Source organism: Tiliqua scincoides, chromosome 2 (assembly GCF_035046505.1).
Source record: "Tiliqua scincoides isolate rTilSci1 chromosome 2, rTilSci1.hap2, whole genome shotgun sequence".
Classification (NCBI taxonomy): Eukaryota; Metazoa; Chordata; class Lepidosauria; order Squamata; family Scincidae; genus Tiliqua; species Tiliqua scincoides.
In genome coordinates this window covers 271,656,218-271,676,096 of record NC_089822.1, presented here as the reverse complement: position 1 = coordinate 271,676,096, position 19,879 = coordinate 271,656,218, and the positions used below count along the sequence as shown (strand labels likewise).

Genomic DNA, 19,879 nt, shown 5'->3' with positions numbered 1-19,879 from the left:
TGCGCGTCCCCTGAAAGAGCAGGTTCGCACCTTGGGAGGTTATCCTGGATTCCCAGCTGCTCCTGGATGTCCAGGTGTCGGCTGTAGCCAGGAGTACCTTTGCCCGGCTTTGGCCAGTGCGCCAGCTGTACCTGCCTCAGTCGGATCTCGCCATGGTGGTCCATGCCATGGTGACGTCAAGTTTAGATTTTTCTAAAACGCTCTATGTGGGGCTGCCCCTGAAAACAATCCAGAGGTCACAGTTGGTACCAAATGCGGCAGCTCGTGTGGTTGCTGGAGGTGGCGGTTTGCCTGGGTCATGCCACAATCCAGCGGCTGCGCTGGCTGCCAGTTCGTTTCCAGGCCCAATTCAAGGCTTTGACCTTTCAAACTCAGGGACCAGCATACTTGAGAGACCACCTTCCTCTGTACAATCTGGTCTGTTCTTAGTATATCGGAGGGGGTCCTGTTGGTCGTGCCACTACTGAGAGGTTTGGGGGATGGCAGCCAGAAACAGGGCCTTCTCGGTGGTGGCGCCTGCATTATGGAATTCCCTCCTCTTTGAGCTGAGGATAGTTTCCTCTTTGTTAGCCTTCCAGTGAGGCCTGAAGACACTTTTATTCAGGAAAGCCTTTGATAATGGCTGCTTTTAGAATGTATGTTTTTTACTGATGTCTTTTACTGCTTCCTTTTTATATATTCTGTTTTTATTGCTTGTTTTACATTGTTTTAACCCGTTTTCTATATTATTTTTAATTGGATTTTATTACTTTTTGTATACTATAAATTTTTATTAGCTGCTTTGGGAGACCTTCAGGGAGAAAGGCGGAGGACAAATCAAATAAACCAATAAAGTAAATATGTACTTTTCAAAGGTAATCTACACATTTTGTTTGCTTACTTGTAGGCTTACATGTACGCAATTTTGTATTAATGGACCATTCAGTCCATTAACTCACTTTTTAAGCACTTTTAAGCACTTTTTAAGCATGCATTCAAGCATGGGGATGGGAAAGCGGTCCTAGGGGGCAGGTGGGGGGGAGAAAAGAGAGCCTCCAGCTAGACTTTTCCTTGGAAGCATGTGTGGAATCAGGGCCTGCTGCGATCTCAGAAACCCAAGGAAGGGCAGAGGCAGATTCCCTTCCAATGGACTCTTTCCGGTGCTGACTTCACAGGGGATAGAAGGGAGGACCACTGATGCTGCTTAGAGGAGGAGGGAGATAAAAAAAGGAATGTCCTGACAATGTGGTCAGGTTCGTGCAAGCTAGAAACAGGACATGCCCCTCCGCGCAGGGGCTTGACTTGGGCGTACAATTCCCAGCCCCCATGAGCCACCTCTCCTTCCCTAGCTCCGCAGCCCAGACACCCCCACCAGCACTTACGGGCTCGAAGACAGCTGGCTCCCCCTTCTCGCCTTTGTAGCCTCTGGGTCCATGCACAGCCTGTGGGTAACACACATGTAACCGCAAAGAGGGGGCCAGTCAATATAGTGGAGCCACCATGTGCCCCCTGCCCTTGCTGTCGTCGTCCCCCCCACTGGTCTCTGGTTCAGGGTGCAGAAGACCGTTTGCCCAGGAAGGGGGCCCCAGTCCTGCCAGTGACACCTGCTATGTTGCGGAGTCACAGTGCTATATTGGGGGGGGAGTGTGGAGGTGTGGGTTCTCCCACAGAGGCTGGGGGCTGAGCCGTGATTGCAGAGAGCAGGTTGTACACAAAGGGAACCACCTGGGCTCAGGAGAGTAAAATCCAAGAGCCCCAGAAAATAAATACATATATAAATACGTGTATGTATTTACATACACAAACAAACCGCTTTTTAGGGTAACTTATTTTCACACAGCAGTTTAGGTTTTATGTTTTGGGGGGAATGCCGACATCCCAGGCACTGGAAGTAGGCTAACAGCCTGGCAATGGACCCCCAGGTCTTGCCGTTGGGCCAAGAGCAATGAACTGGACCTGCTGCAAAGGGTCTGTGGTGCCACTGCCTGACCTCCCTCCCGACACTCTGACTCTGCCACCCTCACTCAGTCTGAGCACCAGCTGATGCTGGATGGAAACAAAGCAATGTCCACCTGAATTGTTTGTAATGTGGGGAGGAATACCCCACATTTCAGAGCGCGATACCATAGTCTTTCGAGACTGAAGGTTGCCAATACAAAGGGGGGGGAATAAGGTTCAGCCTCAACATACAACCCCCCCCCCCGGATCAACTCAGGTTGTTGCCAGCCACAGAGCTGGCATAGATCTGAGCAGACCCACTGGGGACCGTGGCACAGCTGATGCCCTTTTTCCACCTACCTGTCTGTTGCCACCTGCTCCCCGGCCGGCCCTTGCTGTGTAGCAGAGGCTGCACTAAGTGCAACGCACACTCTGGGCCAGCCCAGGACAGGACTGGGCCATTAATGTATCCTCACAAAAAAAAGCAAGAACTAGGAAAGTATTAGCGTAATAATAATAAAAAGGGTTAAGGGTGCAATCCTGCACACGTTTTCTCAGGAGTATATCCCACTGGCCTCAGTTCAGGGTAAACTCAATTCAGAGTCAAAGTGCACAGGATTTGAGCTGCCTGACCAGATGAATTTTCGCTGGGTCAAGGAAGGGAAACTACTAACTTGCATTAAAAACTGCAGCAGGATCAGAGCAATGCTGAGCAAAAACTGCAGCAAAAAAAAAGGGGATTGGGCAAGTTTCTGGAGGAAAAATCCATTACGGGGTACAAGCCATGATGTGTATGCGCAACCTCCTGATTTTAGAAATGGGTTACGTCAGAATGCCAGATGGGAGGGAGGGCACCAGGATGCAGGTCTCTTGTTATCTTGTGCGCTCCCTGGGGCATTTGGTGGCCGCTGTGAGGTACAGGAAGCTGGACTAGATGGGCCTATGGCCTGATCCAGTGGGGCTGTTCTTATGCTCTTACATTCTTAAACTAAGGGAGGGCTGGAGGAAAGGAACTGGAAAGGGCTGGAGGAACAAAAAGAGTTCTGTGTAAAACTGACTGAGGAATTAGCAGCATCAGCAAAACAAACCAGGAAAAAAAATAAAACCTCTTCAGAGAGGACGCTTTAGGAAACCTGCTGCAAGGTCTAACCAAGGCTGGAGGGAGCCTGGAGGAGGTCCCTCCCTCTGAGCCCTTCTGGGGCACATGGGCAGCTGAAAGCTCTGCTGGGGCTGAGCAGGTTTCCCTTGAAATTAGGAGAAACCTCCTGGGCCCATTTCAGATACAGTCAGATAAACTGAACCAAAGGACCATCTGGAGGCAGCAGAACCTCCTCTCTCCACTCCTGCAAGCCCCCACCCGCCCACCACTCCAGGCCTTTGGAGCCCCCAACGCCCCCGACAGGTTCAAGGGAGTACATGGTGAGCCAAAATGGATGGGGGGGTGGAGTTTCAGAACAAGACACCCTTCCAAGAGGGCAGTGAGGAGTGCAAATTACTGAGTCCCGCTTGGGGGGCTTCTGCCCCATCACAGTCAGTAATTGAGGCTAACAGCGCTACCATACTGGGGCAGGGGGGCATTTGAAGAGATTAGTGCAATGACATCAGGGAGTGTGCGATGACATCACGGAACAGGGAGAAGCATTCAGCAGCTCTGCTTCCTGCCGCTGCGGTGACCACACAATAAAGGCAGCACATCTCCGCACAAACCACACCAATGGGGAGCAGGAAGCAGGTGGTGGCAGGATCACAGGAAGTGACATCACCAGGGAGAGGGAACGGGGTGGAAACACACAAGGACAATAGAATGGGAATCTTCCAGCAATGGTGGGGCAGAAGAGAGCAGTGCCCCCCTCCCCAAAAACAGGTGGTGCAACAAACATCAAGCAACAACTGGCGACGGCAGGAAATGAAGTCACGAGACACGGAGCGGAGGTCACGGCCAAGGAGAGAGGCCTTCCCGGACAGGCAGACGGAAGCAGAGGCAGGAGGAAGCGGCAGCGTCTACGAGGAACCGGCACAGAGCAAGCAGGAAGTGACCACGGCAAACTGCAGCCACAGCCACTAACCCCAGACAGGAAGGAGACCAACAACAAGTGTGCGCCGCACAGGAAGTGACATCACAACACTGCAGCCAACTCCAACAAACACAGCAGAAGCGAAGAGCAACAGGCGACAGGTCAGTCCTGAACGGCTGACCCGAGACCCTGGCGGGGTCCAAGAGGAACACAACGGAGCAGCACCAAGAGCAAACCCGTCCACCGGCTGAGGACGGGGCCTCCTGGAGCCCAGCAGACAAGCGCGACACACAGGGGGAGGAAGACGCAGACCCCCTGGCAGAAAGGGGGAGGGGGAGGCACGACACAGGAGGGATGCATCCAGAGCGCCAGCAGGGAGGGGGCAGCGCCCCACTTACACCGCCGCCGCTGATGTCGGGGGCTACCGCTGAGAGCGCCGGGCCCAGCTCTGCCCCCTCGCCATGGCTGTACTCGTAGGCCAGCCCCACACCTGGCAGCTGCTCCTCCGCGAACACCTCCTTCTCCTCAGTGGCGGGACGGGGGCTGGGGGCTTCCACCTGACCCCACGCAGGGGGGGGAACCCGAGAAGGCGTTAGAGCAGAAAGCGGTGCTGCGCCTCACCAGCCCGTCCCACCCCTTCCTGGGTCCACCTCCCCTCTGAAGAGCGCGGGACGGATCCCGGCTCACCCTGACCCAGACGCTGAGGTCTCCCTCGTCTAAGGGAGAAGTCCAGGGGCCCCGAACGCTTGCTCAGCTTGACCTTCCCTGGCCCCTTTCCTGCAGAACACGGGAGTTCTGCCCCCCAAAACGCCCTGCCCCCTTCGTCTCCCATTTCCCCCAACTACAGAAGGCCTCTAACACTGGCCGTTCCATTTCCCCCCAAGCCAGGATCCAGTTCTGAGGCAGAAATATTCTTTCCTGCGGCGCCCCTTCCCAGAACCCAATATCATGCTGGGATTTGCAAGGGGGGCATTTACCTCTCCCTGGGGTGCAGAGGGTGGCACCGCCCCTCCGGCGTTTTCATCCCAATAAGCGCCATCAACGTCGGGAGGCGGTGTGTGGTCAAAGTGTTCACCAGCCCCCCAGGACTCCTCTGTGGGAAGCAGACCCACATCCTTGGGCGGGTGATGTCAGCAAAGAGCCAAAGTAGTTGTGGCAGAAGGAAGGAAGGCCGGGGGGGGGGGGAGACACGAGAAACCATTGTGTGTTCCGAAGAGGCAGAGATGCGGTTGGCATGTCGGAGAAGGAACAGAAGGACCAGTTGATGGAGGAAGGAAGGGGGTGCCGGGGGAAGGTGGAGGCATGGGATGGAGAGAGCAGTGGGGGACGGGGAAGCAGTCGCAGGGGTGGGCCACAGATAGGTGGATGTCAGAGCAGAGAGCCAGTCAGTGGGGAGAAAGGAGAAAGAGAAGACACTGTTAATCCAGGCTTCCCCTCTTGTGCCCCAGAGGCAGAACAGGGGGGGCTCTCCATCTTGGATCATCTTCCTCCATGGGACAGACTGATCTCAAGGGGCCAAATCTCAAGGCTCCCATGCTGGGGGGGGGAAGAGGGGCGACCGAGGCCACTGTGGGGAAGGCAGGCACAAGAAAAATGCAAAACATGCAGTGCAGGGAGGGGGCCGGGGTGGTTTGCCTCCCTCTGGGGGGAGGGACACCAGGTCCAATCATCTACCCCAGTCCAAGCAGGGTTCGGCTGCTTATTTCTCTGGAGGTTTCCCATTGGCCCAGAGCTGGAGGACACCATTAGCAAAGATGTGGCTGCTCACGGATGGGGAGACGCATGCACGGGGGGGCAGTGGAGGGGCAATGGATCCAGGATCACAGACCTGCACCCTCTCCTCTTGCTCTACCTGCTGGTAACTGTTCCCCGGCCTGCGGACTCCCCCAGCACCGGCAGATGCCTGGCTCCCCGCTTTGCCCAGAGAGTTCTTCTTGCCCGCCGCTGCCACTGTCTTGGTGCTGCCGCCGCCACCTAAGGACTTTCCGTTGCTGGAAGGCTTTCCACTCTTGGGGGAATTCCCATCGCCGGGATGTTTAGATTTGTTGGAAAGTTTCCCAGTTTTGGCCCCCGTCTTGGTGTCGGTTGGCGCCGTGCCCATCAACTGGCGTTTCTGGGGCTGCTTAGCGGGGGGCTTGGTGGGGGTCTTGGCCGCGGCTGGTTTCTAGTGATGATGACGATGAAGCAACACAGCACAGGACACAGAAAGCGAAGACAAAGAGAGGAATGACTCCAACAGCAGCACGAGACTACGGGGGTCACTGCAACCCTTTAGAACCAGCCCCCCTCAAGCCGCCCTCTTCCTACCCAACTGGCTCCAACCCTAGCGCCAGGTCAAGGCATGTGTATCAGCCGTACCGTGTACTATACCAAGGCCGGAGCTTTGGCCTGCAAGAGCAGGCTGACTGGAGAAGAGGATCCCCCAAGCAGGTGCAGTGTCCCGCCCTCAACAGCAAATCACCCCCTGCCTTGTTAAATGGCCCTGCCCTCTCCCAGCAATAAAGAAGAGCCAGCAAAGAGCAAACCCAGTGGCAGTCAAAGAGACGTGCGGTTTGGACTGGGACCCCTGACCGCTTGAGCTGGGTGAGCTGTGGGCTCCGAGGCCAGCAGAGAGTGCCGAACACACCCACCCACAAGCCCCAACTGAGAGGAGTTGGAGTCCATAGGCCCCCCGAGGACCCCAGACTCCTGCCCTTCCTGCAGCCCTACAAAGGAGGTGACAAATCCTGCAGGCCACCTGGGGAGGTGAGCTGAAAATTGCAGGTTTGATGCGCCTACTGCTGGCGTTGCTCTTACAACAAAAAAGAGAGTCTTGGTCAACTCGTCTGGCTTCAGTCACAGGAAAACATGTGACACAGTAGGAGCACCTGCGTCCATCACAGCCAACACTTCGCTGGCAGGATCTGCGGGCAGATTCTGGGCAACTGGTGGCCCAATCCCAGGCTGGTCTTCCGCGGACACAGTGAGCACTCCATCAGCGGGACGCCCACGTGGTGAGTGCTGCAGACGCAGCAGGAATGGGCACAAGGGGGCAGCCACTGTGGAAGGCTGGAGATCCCATGCATGCGCCACCAGAGTGCCCAAGCACCGCCAGAAGAGGTGAGCTGGTGTGGGGGGTGGGAGGTGGGAGGGGAGACTGTAACAGGGCAGAGAGGGGAAGGAATGGGGCAAGGATTGAGGGCAGGTTATTGATAGCCACAGAATCACCAGCTTGCTATGCATTCCACCCAGCTGGGCCACTTGGGCTTGCGCCAGCCAGAGAGGTGGGTCAGGTCTGAGCAGACCCATAGAATGACAGGAGGCTTACCTGAGTCTAAGGGAACAAAGGCTTCCTTACGCCAGGAGGCCTCCGGCTCACCCCCAACACACACTGCACAGCAATTCTGCAGTACTGACCCAGGTGGCAATTGCTGAGTGAGCAAATCACCCTCTGGTCTTATGGGTGGAGCTCATTTTTGCTAAAACATTTCAAACTCCTCCCCCCCCCGAAATTTGGCCACTGTGCTTCAAAGCCTCCCTGCCCAGCCAGAGACACCACCTGTCGATCCAAGGACCACTGCAAACTCAGGAGAACTCCCAGGCTGTGTGTGCCCGTCTCTCAGAGGCAGTGCTGCCCCCCCCTGAGCCAGTTGTGGGTTTAGGAACCACTTCAGGATCTCCCGGACCAGGAGGGCCTCTGCCTCGTTCAAGCCCCAACCGCTCCCGGGCTAGAAGGCACCACCTGAGAGGGGGTGGCTCCCTTCCTGATCTCCCTCTCTCCCTGAAATGTGGGGAGGGGGCTTCCTGCCACCTCCTCTTCCCCGAAAATGGGGAGGGGCCAAAGGGGTGCATTTGTCTTGTTTCGCCTGCCTACAAAACATCAGCAGGCAACAGGGGCTCTGCACTGAACCCTCAGGCTTGAATTGTGATGCCTGCCTCACAAGTGGGTGCCCCACAGCTGAGCAAAGTGGGGAGGGTCATGGATTGCACGCACCTGCTCCTGCGACCCAGGGAGAGCAAGTGCCCACTGCTGGCACCACCTCCCCCGGCAACCGCCCCCCAAGTCCACTTGCAGCCCCAGACCGTGGAAAGCACAGGAGTGGAGCTAAGCCCTCCGCTTACCCCGGGTCCAGCCTCCTGGGCTTGGGGCTTCAGGGCGGCTCCCTCATCACAGTCCGGGCTGTGGCGCTCGCAGAAGTCATGGGCCGCCTGGGGACTGGAGGAGATGAGCAGCTGCTGGATGTCACCCTGGAGCAGAATGGTGGGGAAGACAGACAGGTGGGGGGTGAGCTGTGCCTTGCGCCCACACGGGAGGGCACACGGGAGGGCACAGGGAGCGGCTGGTACCTCAAAGGCCTCCTCATCCAGGAGTCGGGCGCCAAAGACGGTGATGCCGCGGGTGTCGAGGACTGGCTGGCTCCCCCGGCGCAGGGGCTGCGACACCTTCTTCTTGCAGTCCAGGATCAGGGTCACCTGCTTCTTGCTGACACTGAGTGCCACTCGGTGCCACCTGGGAAGGAAGGGGAGAGGAAGGGGGGTTTGAGACGGGGCCACACACCCCTCTTATGCACACACTCACTCTGGAAGAGGCTGCGGGTGGTCCAAGGTCGGGGAGGGTCTCAGTGGAGACCCCCAGAACAGCTGCCTCCACTGGGGGGCAGCATTCCTGCAGGAAGGGCCCCCCAGGCTATACTCCACTGTCCAGAGATTCACTATGCGGGCAACAAAACCAGGCAGAGAAAAGTGGGAGGGATCCACAAGCAGGACGACCACATGGGAGGCCACACCTGCCTCCTCCACGTGGCACATGAGGCACGGCCTTGGTCCAAGTGGGGGCCTTGGCCTTGGGCTCCACTGCTCAGCCTTGCCAACGCTCCTGGGCCGGGCGAGCTCTTCCGGGATGACCCAGCTCAGGGGGACCGTGCCCTGGTGCTGGAGGTACCCCTGACTGGCCAGGCGGTGTCCCTAGAAGCACCTCTGGCTGGAAGTCCTGGAGAGCACTGCTGCCAGTCTGGGAGGACTACCCAGGGAAGCCTCCGGCTGCCCTTCTGTAGGGTTTACAGGCCACTGCTAGGCAGGCAGTTGGTAGGTGCTTCTATCACCGGGCTGGTCAGCCTCAGTGCTCCTCTCATCCCTATGGACAGAGAGAGAAAGCGTGAAAGGGATCCCTGCAATCTGTGCACACTCTCTCCGCCCACGCGTTTCTCCCCACATGCACTCCCTGCATTCCTCAGCGCCCCCTCCATCTCTCACACGTTTCTTCCCTTTTCAGCTGAGCTCCTGCACCCCTGACCATTGCTCCTGCCCTTTCAAAGGGGTGAAGGGACCAACATCTGCTCCTGCCCTGTGCAGAGCCAGGCCCCCAGCCCACCCAGGCGAGCAACGCCTCCCAGAAAGAGGCCACATCTGGGGAGAAGTCCTGCCCTGGCCCCGAGGCGGGGGGGGGGGGGTTTGGCTCCAAGACTGCAGCTATTTGGATTGCCAGCTGAACAGAAGGCACAGCTTGGGCTGCTTTTGTGCCTTTAAGTGGGGCTGGGTGGGCAGGAATAGACAGCTGGAGCCCTTTGCGACATGGGGCGAGCAGCAGTACTGTGCACAGACTCAAGGCAGAGAACCAGACTTCCTTCCCCAAATCCCCCGAGGGGCACCTGGCAGGACCCAGGCAGGCAGGTACGCAGAAGTCTCCAGCAAGCAAGCTGAACAAGGCTCAAGCCAAGTTTCAAGGATGCAGGGGAGGGCACCAGGACGCAGGTCTCTTGGTATCTGGTGTGCTCCCTGGGCATTTGGTGGGCCGCTGTGAGATACAGGAAGCTGGACTAGATGGGCCTATGGCCTGATCCAGTGGGGCTGTTCTTAACTACAATTCCCAGGAAGGCTTGCAGGTCTCTTGTTATCTAGTGTGCTCCCTGGGGCATTTGGTGGACCGCTGTGAGATACAGGAAGCTGGACTAGATGGGCCTATGGCCTGATCCAGTGGGGCTGTTCTTATGTTCTTAAACTACAATTCCCAGGAGGCCTTGCAGGTCTCTTGTTATCTGGTGTGCTCCCTGGGGCATTTGGTGGGCCACTGTGAGATACAGGAAGCTGGACTAGATGGGCCCTTGGCCTGATCTAGAGGGGCTCTTCCTATGTTCTTAGGGTCACTCTTGCTGGGGGAAGACGCGCCTGTTTTGTGCATGGAAGCCCCCCCCCCCCCCCGTGTTCAAGCCCTGGAACCTCCATTTAAAGACACAGTAACAAGAAAGGTGCCCAAAGGCTGACTTGAGAGGGCAGGTGCCTGGCCCAAAGGGTAGACCAGGATGCCACCTGCTGGTGCAGCTCAGGGCACTGAGCGAGCTCTGGCGAACCCCCCTCCCCCGCTGCATGAAGGAGCAGTCCTTCCTCTTGCCCATGTGGCGCCCACACCCATTCAGCTGATTTCGAGAATCTCACCCATCCCCAGGAGCGAAAGGGGAATTCCCTCTCCGCACCCCTCCATTCTTCAGACCCGGCTCAGGAGCCTTTTTCCAATCAGGCAGCAATTTCCCAGAGCTGGAGCCCCCTACCCCAGCTCTCAGACTGTGGGGATCTCTGGTGCTTCACATGTGCCTGGGGAGATCCCCACATGAGCCACCCCAACTTGGCTACCAAGGACAGGGCTCCATCTGGGTCTGCCTGGGAAGGCTTTTCAGGGACCCAAACAGTGCATGTGACACAGAGGGGCAGTAGGATTGGTCCCGCAAGTGTCCAGGCTGCTGGTGACAGCACAAGAGTGGTGTGCCAGACACTCATGAGGGGAGCAGGCAGGGGTGCGTGTGCATGTGTGCGCAATCACCGTGCAGCATGTGCGCATTCTGCAGCTTGGGTGCTGGGGAAAGGCAACAAGGGACCTTTCTTTGAAAAGGTCAACAGGCATGTGGATGCGGGAGAACCCGTGGACATTATATATCTGGACTTTCAGAAGGCGTTTGACACGGTCCCTCACCAAAGGCTACTGAAAAAACTCCACAGTCAGGGAATTAGAGGACAGGTCCTCTCGTGGATTGAGAACTGGTTGGAGGCCAGGAAGCAGAGAGTGGGTGTCAATGGGCAATTTTCACAATGGAGACAGGTGAAAAGCGGTGTGCCCCAAGGATCTGTCCTGGGACCAGTGCTTTTCAACCTCTTCATAAATGACCTGGAGACAGGGGTGAGCAGTGAGGTGGCAAAGTTTGCAGACAACACCAAACTTTTCTGAGTGCTGAAGACCAAAAGAGATTGTGAAGAGCTCCAGAAGGATCTCTCCAAACTGGCAGAATGGGCAGCAAAATGGCAGATGCGCTTCAGTGTCAGTAAGTGTAAAGTCATGCACATTGGGGCAAAAAATCAAAACTTCACATATAGGCTGATGGGTTCTGAGCTGTCTGTGACAGATCAGGAGAGAGATCTTGGGGTGGTGGTGGACAGGTCAATGAAAGTGTTGACCCAATGTGCGGCGGCAGTGAAGAAGGCCAATTCTATGCTTGGGATCATTAGGAAGGGTATTGAGAAGAAAACGGCTAATATTATAATGCCGTTGTACAAATCGATGGTAAGGCCACACCTGGAGTATTGTGTCCAGTTCTTGTTGCCGCATCTCAAAAAGGACATAGCGGAAATGGAAAAAGTGCAAAAGAGAGCGACTAAGATGATTACTGGGCTGGGGCACCTTCCTTGTTTGGGCCTCTTCAGCCTCGAAAAGAGACGCCTGAGGGGGGACATGATTGAGACATACAAAATTATGCACGGGAAGGACAGAGTGGATAGAGAGATGCTCTTTCCCCTTTCAGAAAACACTAGAACCAGGGAACATCCACGAAAGTTGAGTGTTGGGAGAGTTAAGACAGACAGAAGAAAATACTTCTTTACCCAGTGTGTAATTAGTTTGTGGAACTCCTTGCCACAGGATGTAGTGATGGCATCTTGCCTGGATGCCTTTAAGAGGGGATTGGACAAATTTCTGGAGGAGAAGTTAATTACAGGTTACAAGCCACAGTAGGTCTGTGCAAGCTCTTGGTTTTAGAGGAAGGCTGCCTCTGATTGCCAGATGCAGGGAAGTACACCAGCACGCAGGTTGTGTCTGTTGTCTTGTGTGCTCCCTGGGGCATTTGGGGGGCCACTGTGAGATACAGGAAGCTGGACTAGATGGGCCTATGGCCTGATCCAGTGGGGCTCTTCTTATGTTCTTAAGGGTCTGTGGCTACAACGCTGGACCCTGGCCAGGGAGATTCTGGTACCAATGCATAAAACTCCCTGGGAGGGGGACTTGCAGGATTGTGGCGAGAGGAAGACCTGGTGGGCGAGGGCCGTGTCTGCTGCCCTGAGCACCTGAGAGGAAGGGCAGGTGCGACATCAATTCCATAAAAATTTCCCCCACCCTGGTGAATCCCCTCCTGCGGCTGCCTCTCTGTGCTGGTTGCCCAGACCTGGAAAAGGCAGAAAGAAGGAAGGTGGCAACTGCCCAACGGGCACACATTTTGCCCAGACGGCCCATTCACAGCGGTGGCTTTCACTCCAGGCGCTGTCCTGGATCCATCCAGCAGGCCCCTTCCTCCGAGCACTGACCTTGCCTAAGGGAAGGCTCCTGGTCAGACTGGTGAGAAACCTACCCCTCAGCAGCACCTACTCTCACCAGCACAGACAGCCTGCAGATAAACCCAGCAAGTGAAGAAAGTCCAGGTGGGAGGAGGAGGAGAAAAAGCACTCACTTGCCATCAGCCAGATTGACTCCCTGGAAGAGCGGGTAGTCCTCAGGGGCAGGGCGGCCAGTCTGATCTTGGTAGAGGAAGACAGGTGAGCGGCCAAGTTCCACGCCCAGCTGCTGGATGCCCTGGTGGTCATAGATGGACAGCAGGAAGGCCTGGAGGCCGGCCTTGGGCTTCACCAGGGCCATGATTGAGAAGTTCTCGGGGAACTTGCCTGCAGTGAGAGGAGAAGAGGCGCAGGGTGATCAAGCAGCAGGGGAGGTGAGAAGCAGGGGAGGTGAGAAGCCAAGTGCCCTGTTTGTTTGTCCAGGGACATAAGTACATAAGAACAGCCCCACTGGATCAGGCCATAGGCCCATCTAGTCCAGCTTCCTGGATCTCACAGCGGCCCACCAAATGCCCCAGGGAGCACACCAGATAACAAGAGACCTCATCCTGGTGCCCTCCCTTGCATCTGGCATTCTGACATAACCCACCTCTAAAATCAGGAGGTTGCGCATACACATCATGGCTTGTACCCCGTAATGGATTTTTCCTCCAGAAACTTGTCCAATCCCTTTTTAAAGGCGTCCAGGGTAGACGCCAGCACCACATCCTGTGGCAAGGATTCCACAGACCGACCACACGCTGAATAAAGAAATATTTTCTTTTGTTTGTCCTAACCCGCCCAACACTCAATTTTAGTGGATGTCCCCTGGTTCTGGTATTATGTGAGAGTGTAAAGAGCATCTCCCTATTCACTCTGTCCATCCCCTGCATAATTTTGTATGTCTCAATCATGTCCCCCCTCAGGCATCTCTTTTCTAGGCTGAAGAGGCCCAAACGCCGTAGCCTTTCCTCATAAGGAAGGTGTCCCAGCCCAGTAATCATCTTAGTCGCTCTCTTTTGCACCTTTTCCATTTCCACTATGTCTTTTTTGAGATGCGGCGACCAGAACTGGACACAATACTCCAGGTGTGGCCTTACCATCGATTTTTACAATGGCATTATAATACTAGCCGTTTTGTTCTCAATACCCTTCCTAATGATCCCAAGCATAGAATTGGCCTTCTTCACTGCCGCCGCACATTGGGTCGACACTTTCATCGACCTGTCCACCACCACCCCAAGATCTCTCTCCTGATCTGTCACAGACAGCTCAGAACCCATCAGCCTATATGTGAAGTTTTGATTTTTTGCCCCAATGTGCATGACTTTACACTTACTGACATTGAAGCGCATCTGCCATTTTGCTGCCCATTCTGCCAGTCTGGAGAGATCCTTCTGGAGCTCCTCACAATCTCTTTTGGTCTTTACCACACGGAAAAGTTTGGTGTTGTCTGCAAACGTAGCCACTTCACTGCTCAACCCTGTCTCCAGGTCATTTATGAAGAGGTTGAAAAGCACCGGTCCCAGGACAGATCCTTGGGGCACACCGCTTTTCACCTCTCTCCATTGTGAAAATTGCCCATTGACACCCACTCTCGGTTTCCTGGCCTCCAACCAGTTCTCAATCCACGAGAGGACCTGTCCTCTAATTCCCTGACTGTGGAGTTTTTTCAGTAGCCTTTGGTGAGGGACCGTGTCGAACGCCTTCTGAAAGTTCAGATATATAATGTCCACGGGTTCTCCCACATCCACATGCCTGTTGACCTTTTCAAAGAATTCTATAAGGTTTGTGAGGCAAGACTTACCCTTACAGAAGCCATGCTGACTCTCCCTCAGCAAGGCCTGTTCGTCTATGTGTTTTGAGATCCTATCTTTGATGAGGCATTCCACCATCTTACCCGGTATGGATGTTAGGCTGACCGGCCTATAGTTTCCCGGGTCCCCCTCTTTCCCTTTTTAAAGATAGGCGTGACATTTGCTATCCTCCAATCTTCTGGCACCGTGGCCGTTTTGAGGGACAAGTTGCATACCTTAGTCAAGAGATCAGCAACTTCATTCTTTACAACCGGGACGGGTGCTTTACAACCTGTTTATAAATGACCTGAAGTTGGGGATAAGCAGCAAGGTGGCCAAGTTTGCAGAAGACACTAAGCTTTTCCAGTTGGTGAAGACCAGAAGGGATTGTGAAGAGCTCCAGAAGAATCTCTCCAAAGATGAAGAATGGGCAGCAAAATGGCAGATCCATTTCAATGCAAGCAAAGTGTAAAGTAAAACGCTCTGGAGCAAAAACAATCAAAACTTCTTATATAGGCTAATTAACTATATAGAGCTAACATATAAGCTAATGAGTTGTCCGTAACGGATCAGGAAAGAGGTGCTGGTGAACAGCTTGATAAACGTGTCGACCCAAAGTGTGGTGGGGGTGAAGAAGGCTAATTCCCAGGCTTGGAATCATTAAGAAGGGGATTGAGAATACAATACTATTCTATCACTCGACAAATTGATGGTTAGGCCAGATCGGGAGTACTGCATACAGTTCTGGTCACCGCATCTCAAAAAGAATATAGTGGAGATGGAAAAGGTGCAGAAGAAAGCAACCAGAATGATTCCTGGGTTGGGGCACCTTCCTTATGAGGAAAGGCTACGACGTTTGGGATTCTTCAGTCTGGAAAAGAGGCGCCTGAGGGGGGACATGATTGAGACATACAAAATTACGCATGGGATTGGTAGAGTGGATATTCTTTTCCCTCTCACAAAAACCAGAACCAGGGGACATCCACAGTGGAGTACCCGGGGGGCAAGGGGGGAAAATGCCCCGGGTGCTGCACTGAGTTGCACTTGGGGGAACGGCGCTATGACCCACTTCCCTCCTTCCTTCCCCCCCTTTTTTTTTTCAAAAATAGGGAACGTAAGCTGTGATTACAGCGTTACGAGACAGGTTACTTTTACCCTACTGATGGTGTGTTGTTGCCATAGTAATCCTGCTCAGTACCAGAGGAACTGCAGGTTCAACGGGGAAACGGAGGAAGCAGCCACATAGAAGTAATTGCGGAGACGATGATATCACTGCAATTACTTCCAGGTCAGGAGTGGGGGGGCAGCAAAGACAGAGGGGGCCCCCGGCAGAGAAAAGTTCAGGACCGCCCATGGACATCCACTAAAAATGAGTGTTGGGAGAACAGCCAAAAGAAAACAATGCTTTATCCAGCGTGCACTTAGTCTATGGAATTCCTAGCCACAGGATGTAGAGATGGCGCCTGGCCTGGATGCTTTAAAAGGGGATTGGATGGACTGATGGAGGAAAGGTCAAGCACAGGTTACAAGTCATGGTGACTGCATGCAACTCCTGGGTTTTAGGGCTATCCCATCTTGGAATGCCGTCTGCAAGGGAGTGACAAGGGGATGCAGGTCTCTTGTTGTCTTGTGTGCTGTCTGAGGCATCTGTTGGACTACTGTGAGTAAGAACAGGAAGCTGGACTAGATGAGTCTATGGCCTGATCCAGCAGGGCTCTTTGGTTCTGATGACAGGCAGAAACTGAACTAGTGAAGCCTTTTCCTGGCTTCATGGACATTCTATATTTAAAGAAACCTTTTGGTAGGTAGCCAATTCACCCCCGAATTGGCCTTTTCAGCCACACTAGACGCTGTTCCAGAACCACCTTTCAGAGCACGATACCAGAGTCTTTCGAGACTGAAGGTTGCCAACATTGCTAGGTGGATGGGAGTCATGCTAGAAAATCTGACTACAGTCCAGTTGGGGGGGAAGCACTAGATCCACCCACCCACCCACTGAACCAGCCCAACCTCCCCTTTGAGAAAAGCCATTTTTCACATGGGCTGTCGGTGAGGCTTGTGGCTACCTGGGAAGAGCTGCCACGTGGGGGCGCTGATCTGGGCTCGCCTGGATATCCGATAGGCCACATCTGGCCCTGATCCTGAGCGTCTCTTTGTGCAGAATCCTGTGGTCTTGCGAACACCTTCGGGCTGGTTCTGCAGCTGCAGCACTTTGAGCACATCCACGGGTTCTGCTGTGGGGGAGAAGGCAGAGACACAAAGATGAGGAAGGACTGAGAGGAGGGAGAGGCTGGGGATTGCTGACTATCCCTCTGCTTCAGCTCCTTCCCAATGCCCTGACCTTTGGCACAACTCCCGCTCCCTGCCCCATGCCTGGATCCCCCCCAGCCCTACCACTCCCTCTGCCTTCACCTCCCCCAGTTCCACTGCTCCACCTATCCCTACAGAAACGGAATGGGAACAGAAAGAGGGAAACATAAGAACAGCCCCACTGGAACAGGCCATAGGCCTATCTAGTCCAGCATTCTGTGAAATAAAGGCAGAGGAGCAGAGGTGGGCAGCAAAGGTGACAACCTTATGCCCAGAGTGGGCACTTGAGGCCCCTTTCAAAACTACTCCATTAAACAGACACCCACAATATGGCCTCTTCTGATAAACGGGCTGCAGCCAATCCGATAAAACCTCCTTGAGGACAAGCTCCTGAAGTCACAACAACCCACTGGAAAGGGAAAGCCCCTGCAACCTGCGCTCAGAACATCACATCCTGACAACATCATCCCTTGAAGGTAGGCTGCTGCTGTTTCCCTTTTCCAGGTGGAGATCCAGGCCGAGCCAAGCGCAAACGGTCCCCTCCCGGCTGCACATTCCGGGCTCTGGGCGACTTCCTCTCACAAGACTGGCTAGAGCTGGGAAGGGGGTTCCCCAGAAAGGTGGCCCCCCAAGTATGATCTGGGGGGGAGGGGCAGGAGACCTGCCCCCAAATGGCTGCTGCCTTGCTCTGACTCAGAGGTTCCCTGCAGGGGAGGGGGCACCTGGGGGTCCCTCTCCGGAGCGGGAGGCAGAATTCCAGTGGGATCAGATAGGACCAGACTGGGGTGTCCCTTTCAGGTGTGCCCGTTAATATCAGAACTCCAATCTTCCCCCTGGCAGCAGGCAAGGCCTCCCTCCCCTGCCGCCAGGGACGTGAAAGGGCTCTTTGTCTGGCCCAGGAGGTGGCTCCAGGGCAGGCGCACCGCAACCCAAAACACACACACACACACACACCAGGAAGGAGTCGCAGGCCTTCCTCTTGTGTGCCCAGATGCACAGGCCCTCCAACACTTTCCGGGTGAGCCCCTGGACCGCACCCCTGGGCGACGCACACACAGCCACAGGAAGCGGCAGGTGCACGTCAAGAGCCGTCCAGGGTTCCTTCCTTAAAGGCCCCGCCACAGCCTCCAGGGAGGGCGGAGGAAGCTGGTCTCTCGAGGTCACTTCGTCGTGATAACAACGTTTCGCAGAGACCGTCCAGGAGCCCGGAGCGGGGCACGGTCTCTGCCCCGAGGGCTTCGGAGCGGGGAGGAAACGGCGGGGGAGGCCACGTGTCCACTCCGGACAGGCCTGCCCGGGAGTCTCTCGCGGGCCTGCGCGGAAGAGCCGCTCGCTCCGCTCAGTCGGCTGCGGGCAGCTCTCCGTCCCGCGGAGCCGCCGGGCGTCCGGCCTGTGGGCCCGGGCGGGGGCGCCTGCAGGCTCTCCGGGGTCTGGGAGAGCCCAGGCTGAAGGGCCCGCCCAGGCCACTCCGGGCAGCAGCCTCCGCCGGCCCAGGGCGCCCCGAAGCCCAGGCGTCCTCCTCTGCAGTTGCTGCCAGGAACGTGGGGCTGGAAGGCTGCCGCCCGCCCCTTCCAGGCGCCGGAGTGGAAGCGCGGAAGGCGCGGCGAGGGAGGGGGCAGCGGCCTGGAAGGGCTCCCGCGCGCAGCCCTTCCCGAGGGCCAAGGCGCCTGCCGTCGGGTCCCGCCAGGCGCAGCTGCCTGCTGCGGGGCGAGGCATTCCTGCTGGCTGGCTGGCTGGCTGGGGCGCGCTTGGCACCCCGGCGCTGCCTCCCGGGGCCCCCACCGGCGGGAAGGCGAAGCCGCCGCTTGGCACAGCCCTGCACGTCGGCCGCGGAGGACGCACGCCCGCACCCCCCCTCGCAGGGAGGCGCTCCGTGCGGTCCCTTCAGGCAGCCGGCCCGACGTGCCCGGCTAGCCGGTGTCAGCTGCAGCTGGGGGGTCCCGGGGAAACGGCCTGCAAGGTCGCCAGCCCGGCCCCACTGCCTGCGGAACGGGAGCGACAGGAGACAGTCCTCCGCCTGAGGAGGGGGCTCGTGCTGCTGCTCCCCCCGCACTCAGTCACAGGCCGGGACCCCTGGCTGTGCGTAGTGGAGGGGGGTCAGCATCCATGGATCTGGCGGAAGCAGAGGGCAGTCCTCGCCCCTTCTGGGGGGGGAAGCAGACCCTCTATTTCCTTGGCTCTGCCTGACAGTCCCCACACACTCTAGCCCCCCCCCCCCCAGTTCTGGGGACAGGACACCTCGGAACTGTCCGATGGCTCCAGGAGAAGAAGAGGGGCCCCTGCCGCTGCTCCCTCACCACCCCCAGGATGTGTCCCCAGTGATGGCAGCCATGAGCCCCACTGCCCCCCCTTACAGCAGAAGCCAAAGGTGGGCCTCTGCCCCATGGAGCTTGCTGGTGAGCCCCTGAGTGGCGTTTGCTCAGAGACATGGAGAGGCTGCAGAACAAATGAGTGCCCGTTGGCGGGTGGCACAGCACTCTTGATTGGCCTCTGCCCAGAGGGACTTGGCCCCACAGCCCCTGCTCTCCAGTCCAGCCAAGAACAGCTCGAGGCACCCAACACTTGAGGTTTCGAGGCTCTTGGGGCCTGGCACAGCCGGGAGCATCTCCGCTTGGCAGCCGCTGAGCCCTGCATCTTAGGCAGGAAAGTGTCTCTCATGCGTCCCGACAGAGCTCTGTGTGACTCAGAAGGCCGTGCGTGTCTCCACCAGCAGTGGGAGAGGAGAAGCAAAGGCTCTCTGAGCAGTTGGTTCACTTGCAATGTATTTTTACAGCTGAAAATGTTGTTTTTAAACCATTCTCTAGATCAGGGGTACCCAAACCCCGGCCCGGGGGCCACTTGCGGCCCTCGGGGGCTCCCAATCCGGCCCGCAGGAAGCCCCCAGTCTCCAATGAGCCTCTGGCCCTCCGGAGACTTGCTGGAGCCCATGCTGGCCGGAGGCAACTGCTCTCAGTATGAGGACAACTGTTGGACCTCCCTCCACTCCTTCCTGTTTCATGTCTGTGATGCAGCAGTGGCAGTGAAGGAAAGGCCGGCCTTGCTTTGTGCCAGGCCTTTTATAGGCCTTGAGCTACTGCAAGACCTTCATTCATTCATGGAAGTTCCTTCTCTAATATATTCATTTATGTAAATTTATTCAAATTTAAAATGTAAATTCTTCCCCCCTGGCCTCCCCCCACACAATAGAGAGGTGATGTGGCCCTCCTGTCCAAATGTTTGGACACCCCTGCTCGAGAGTGCTGTCCTGGAGCTTTCTGGGAGACAGGTGAGAATTGCAGGCTGCACAAAGGCTTT

General features: G+C 56.2%; 1 protein-coding gene across 1 annotated transcript in view; it reads right to left on the bottom strand.

Moving 5' to 3' along the window:
• The window catches only part of COL11A2 (collagen type XI alpha 2 chain), a gene marked incomplete at its 5' end in the record, with an annotated part of 69,624 nt that extends 49,965 nt beyond the window's left edge, over positions 1 to 19,659 (bottom strand). The window contains 9 exons of the mRNA XM_066613218.1: positions 1,362 to 1,421; positions 3,796 to 3,918; positions 4,331 to 4,489; positions 5,761 to 6,096; positions 8,034 to 8,159; positions 8,259 to 8,421; positions 12,617 to 12,827; positions 16,342 to 16,509; positions 19,650 to 19,659. Of these exons, the coding sequence (XP_066469315.1) occupies positions 1,362 to 1,421; positions 3,796 to 3,918; positions 4,331 to 4,489; positions 5,761 to 6,096; positions 8,034 to 8,159; positions 8,259 to 8,421; positions 12,617 to 12,827; positions 16,342 to 16,509; positions 19,650 to 19,659 (1,356 nt within the window). The remainder of the gene's footprint in view (positions 1 to 1,361; positions 1,422 to 3,795; positions 3,919 to 4,330; positions 4,490 to 5,760; positions 6,097 to 8,033; positions 8,160 to 8,258; positions 8,422 to 12,616; positions 12,828 to 16,341; positions 16,510 to 19,649) is intronic.
• Between the last annotated feature and the right edge of the window lie 220 nt (positions 19,660 to 19,879).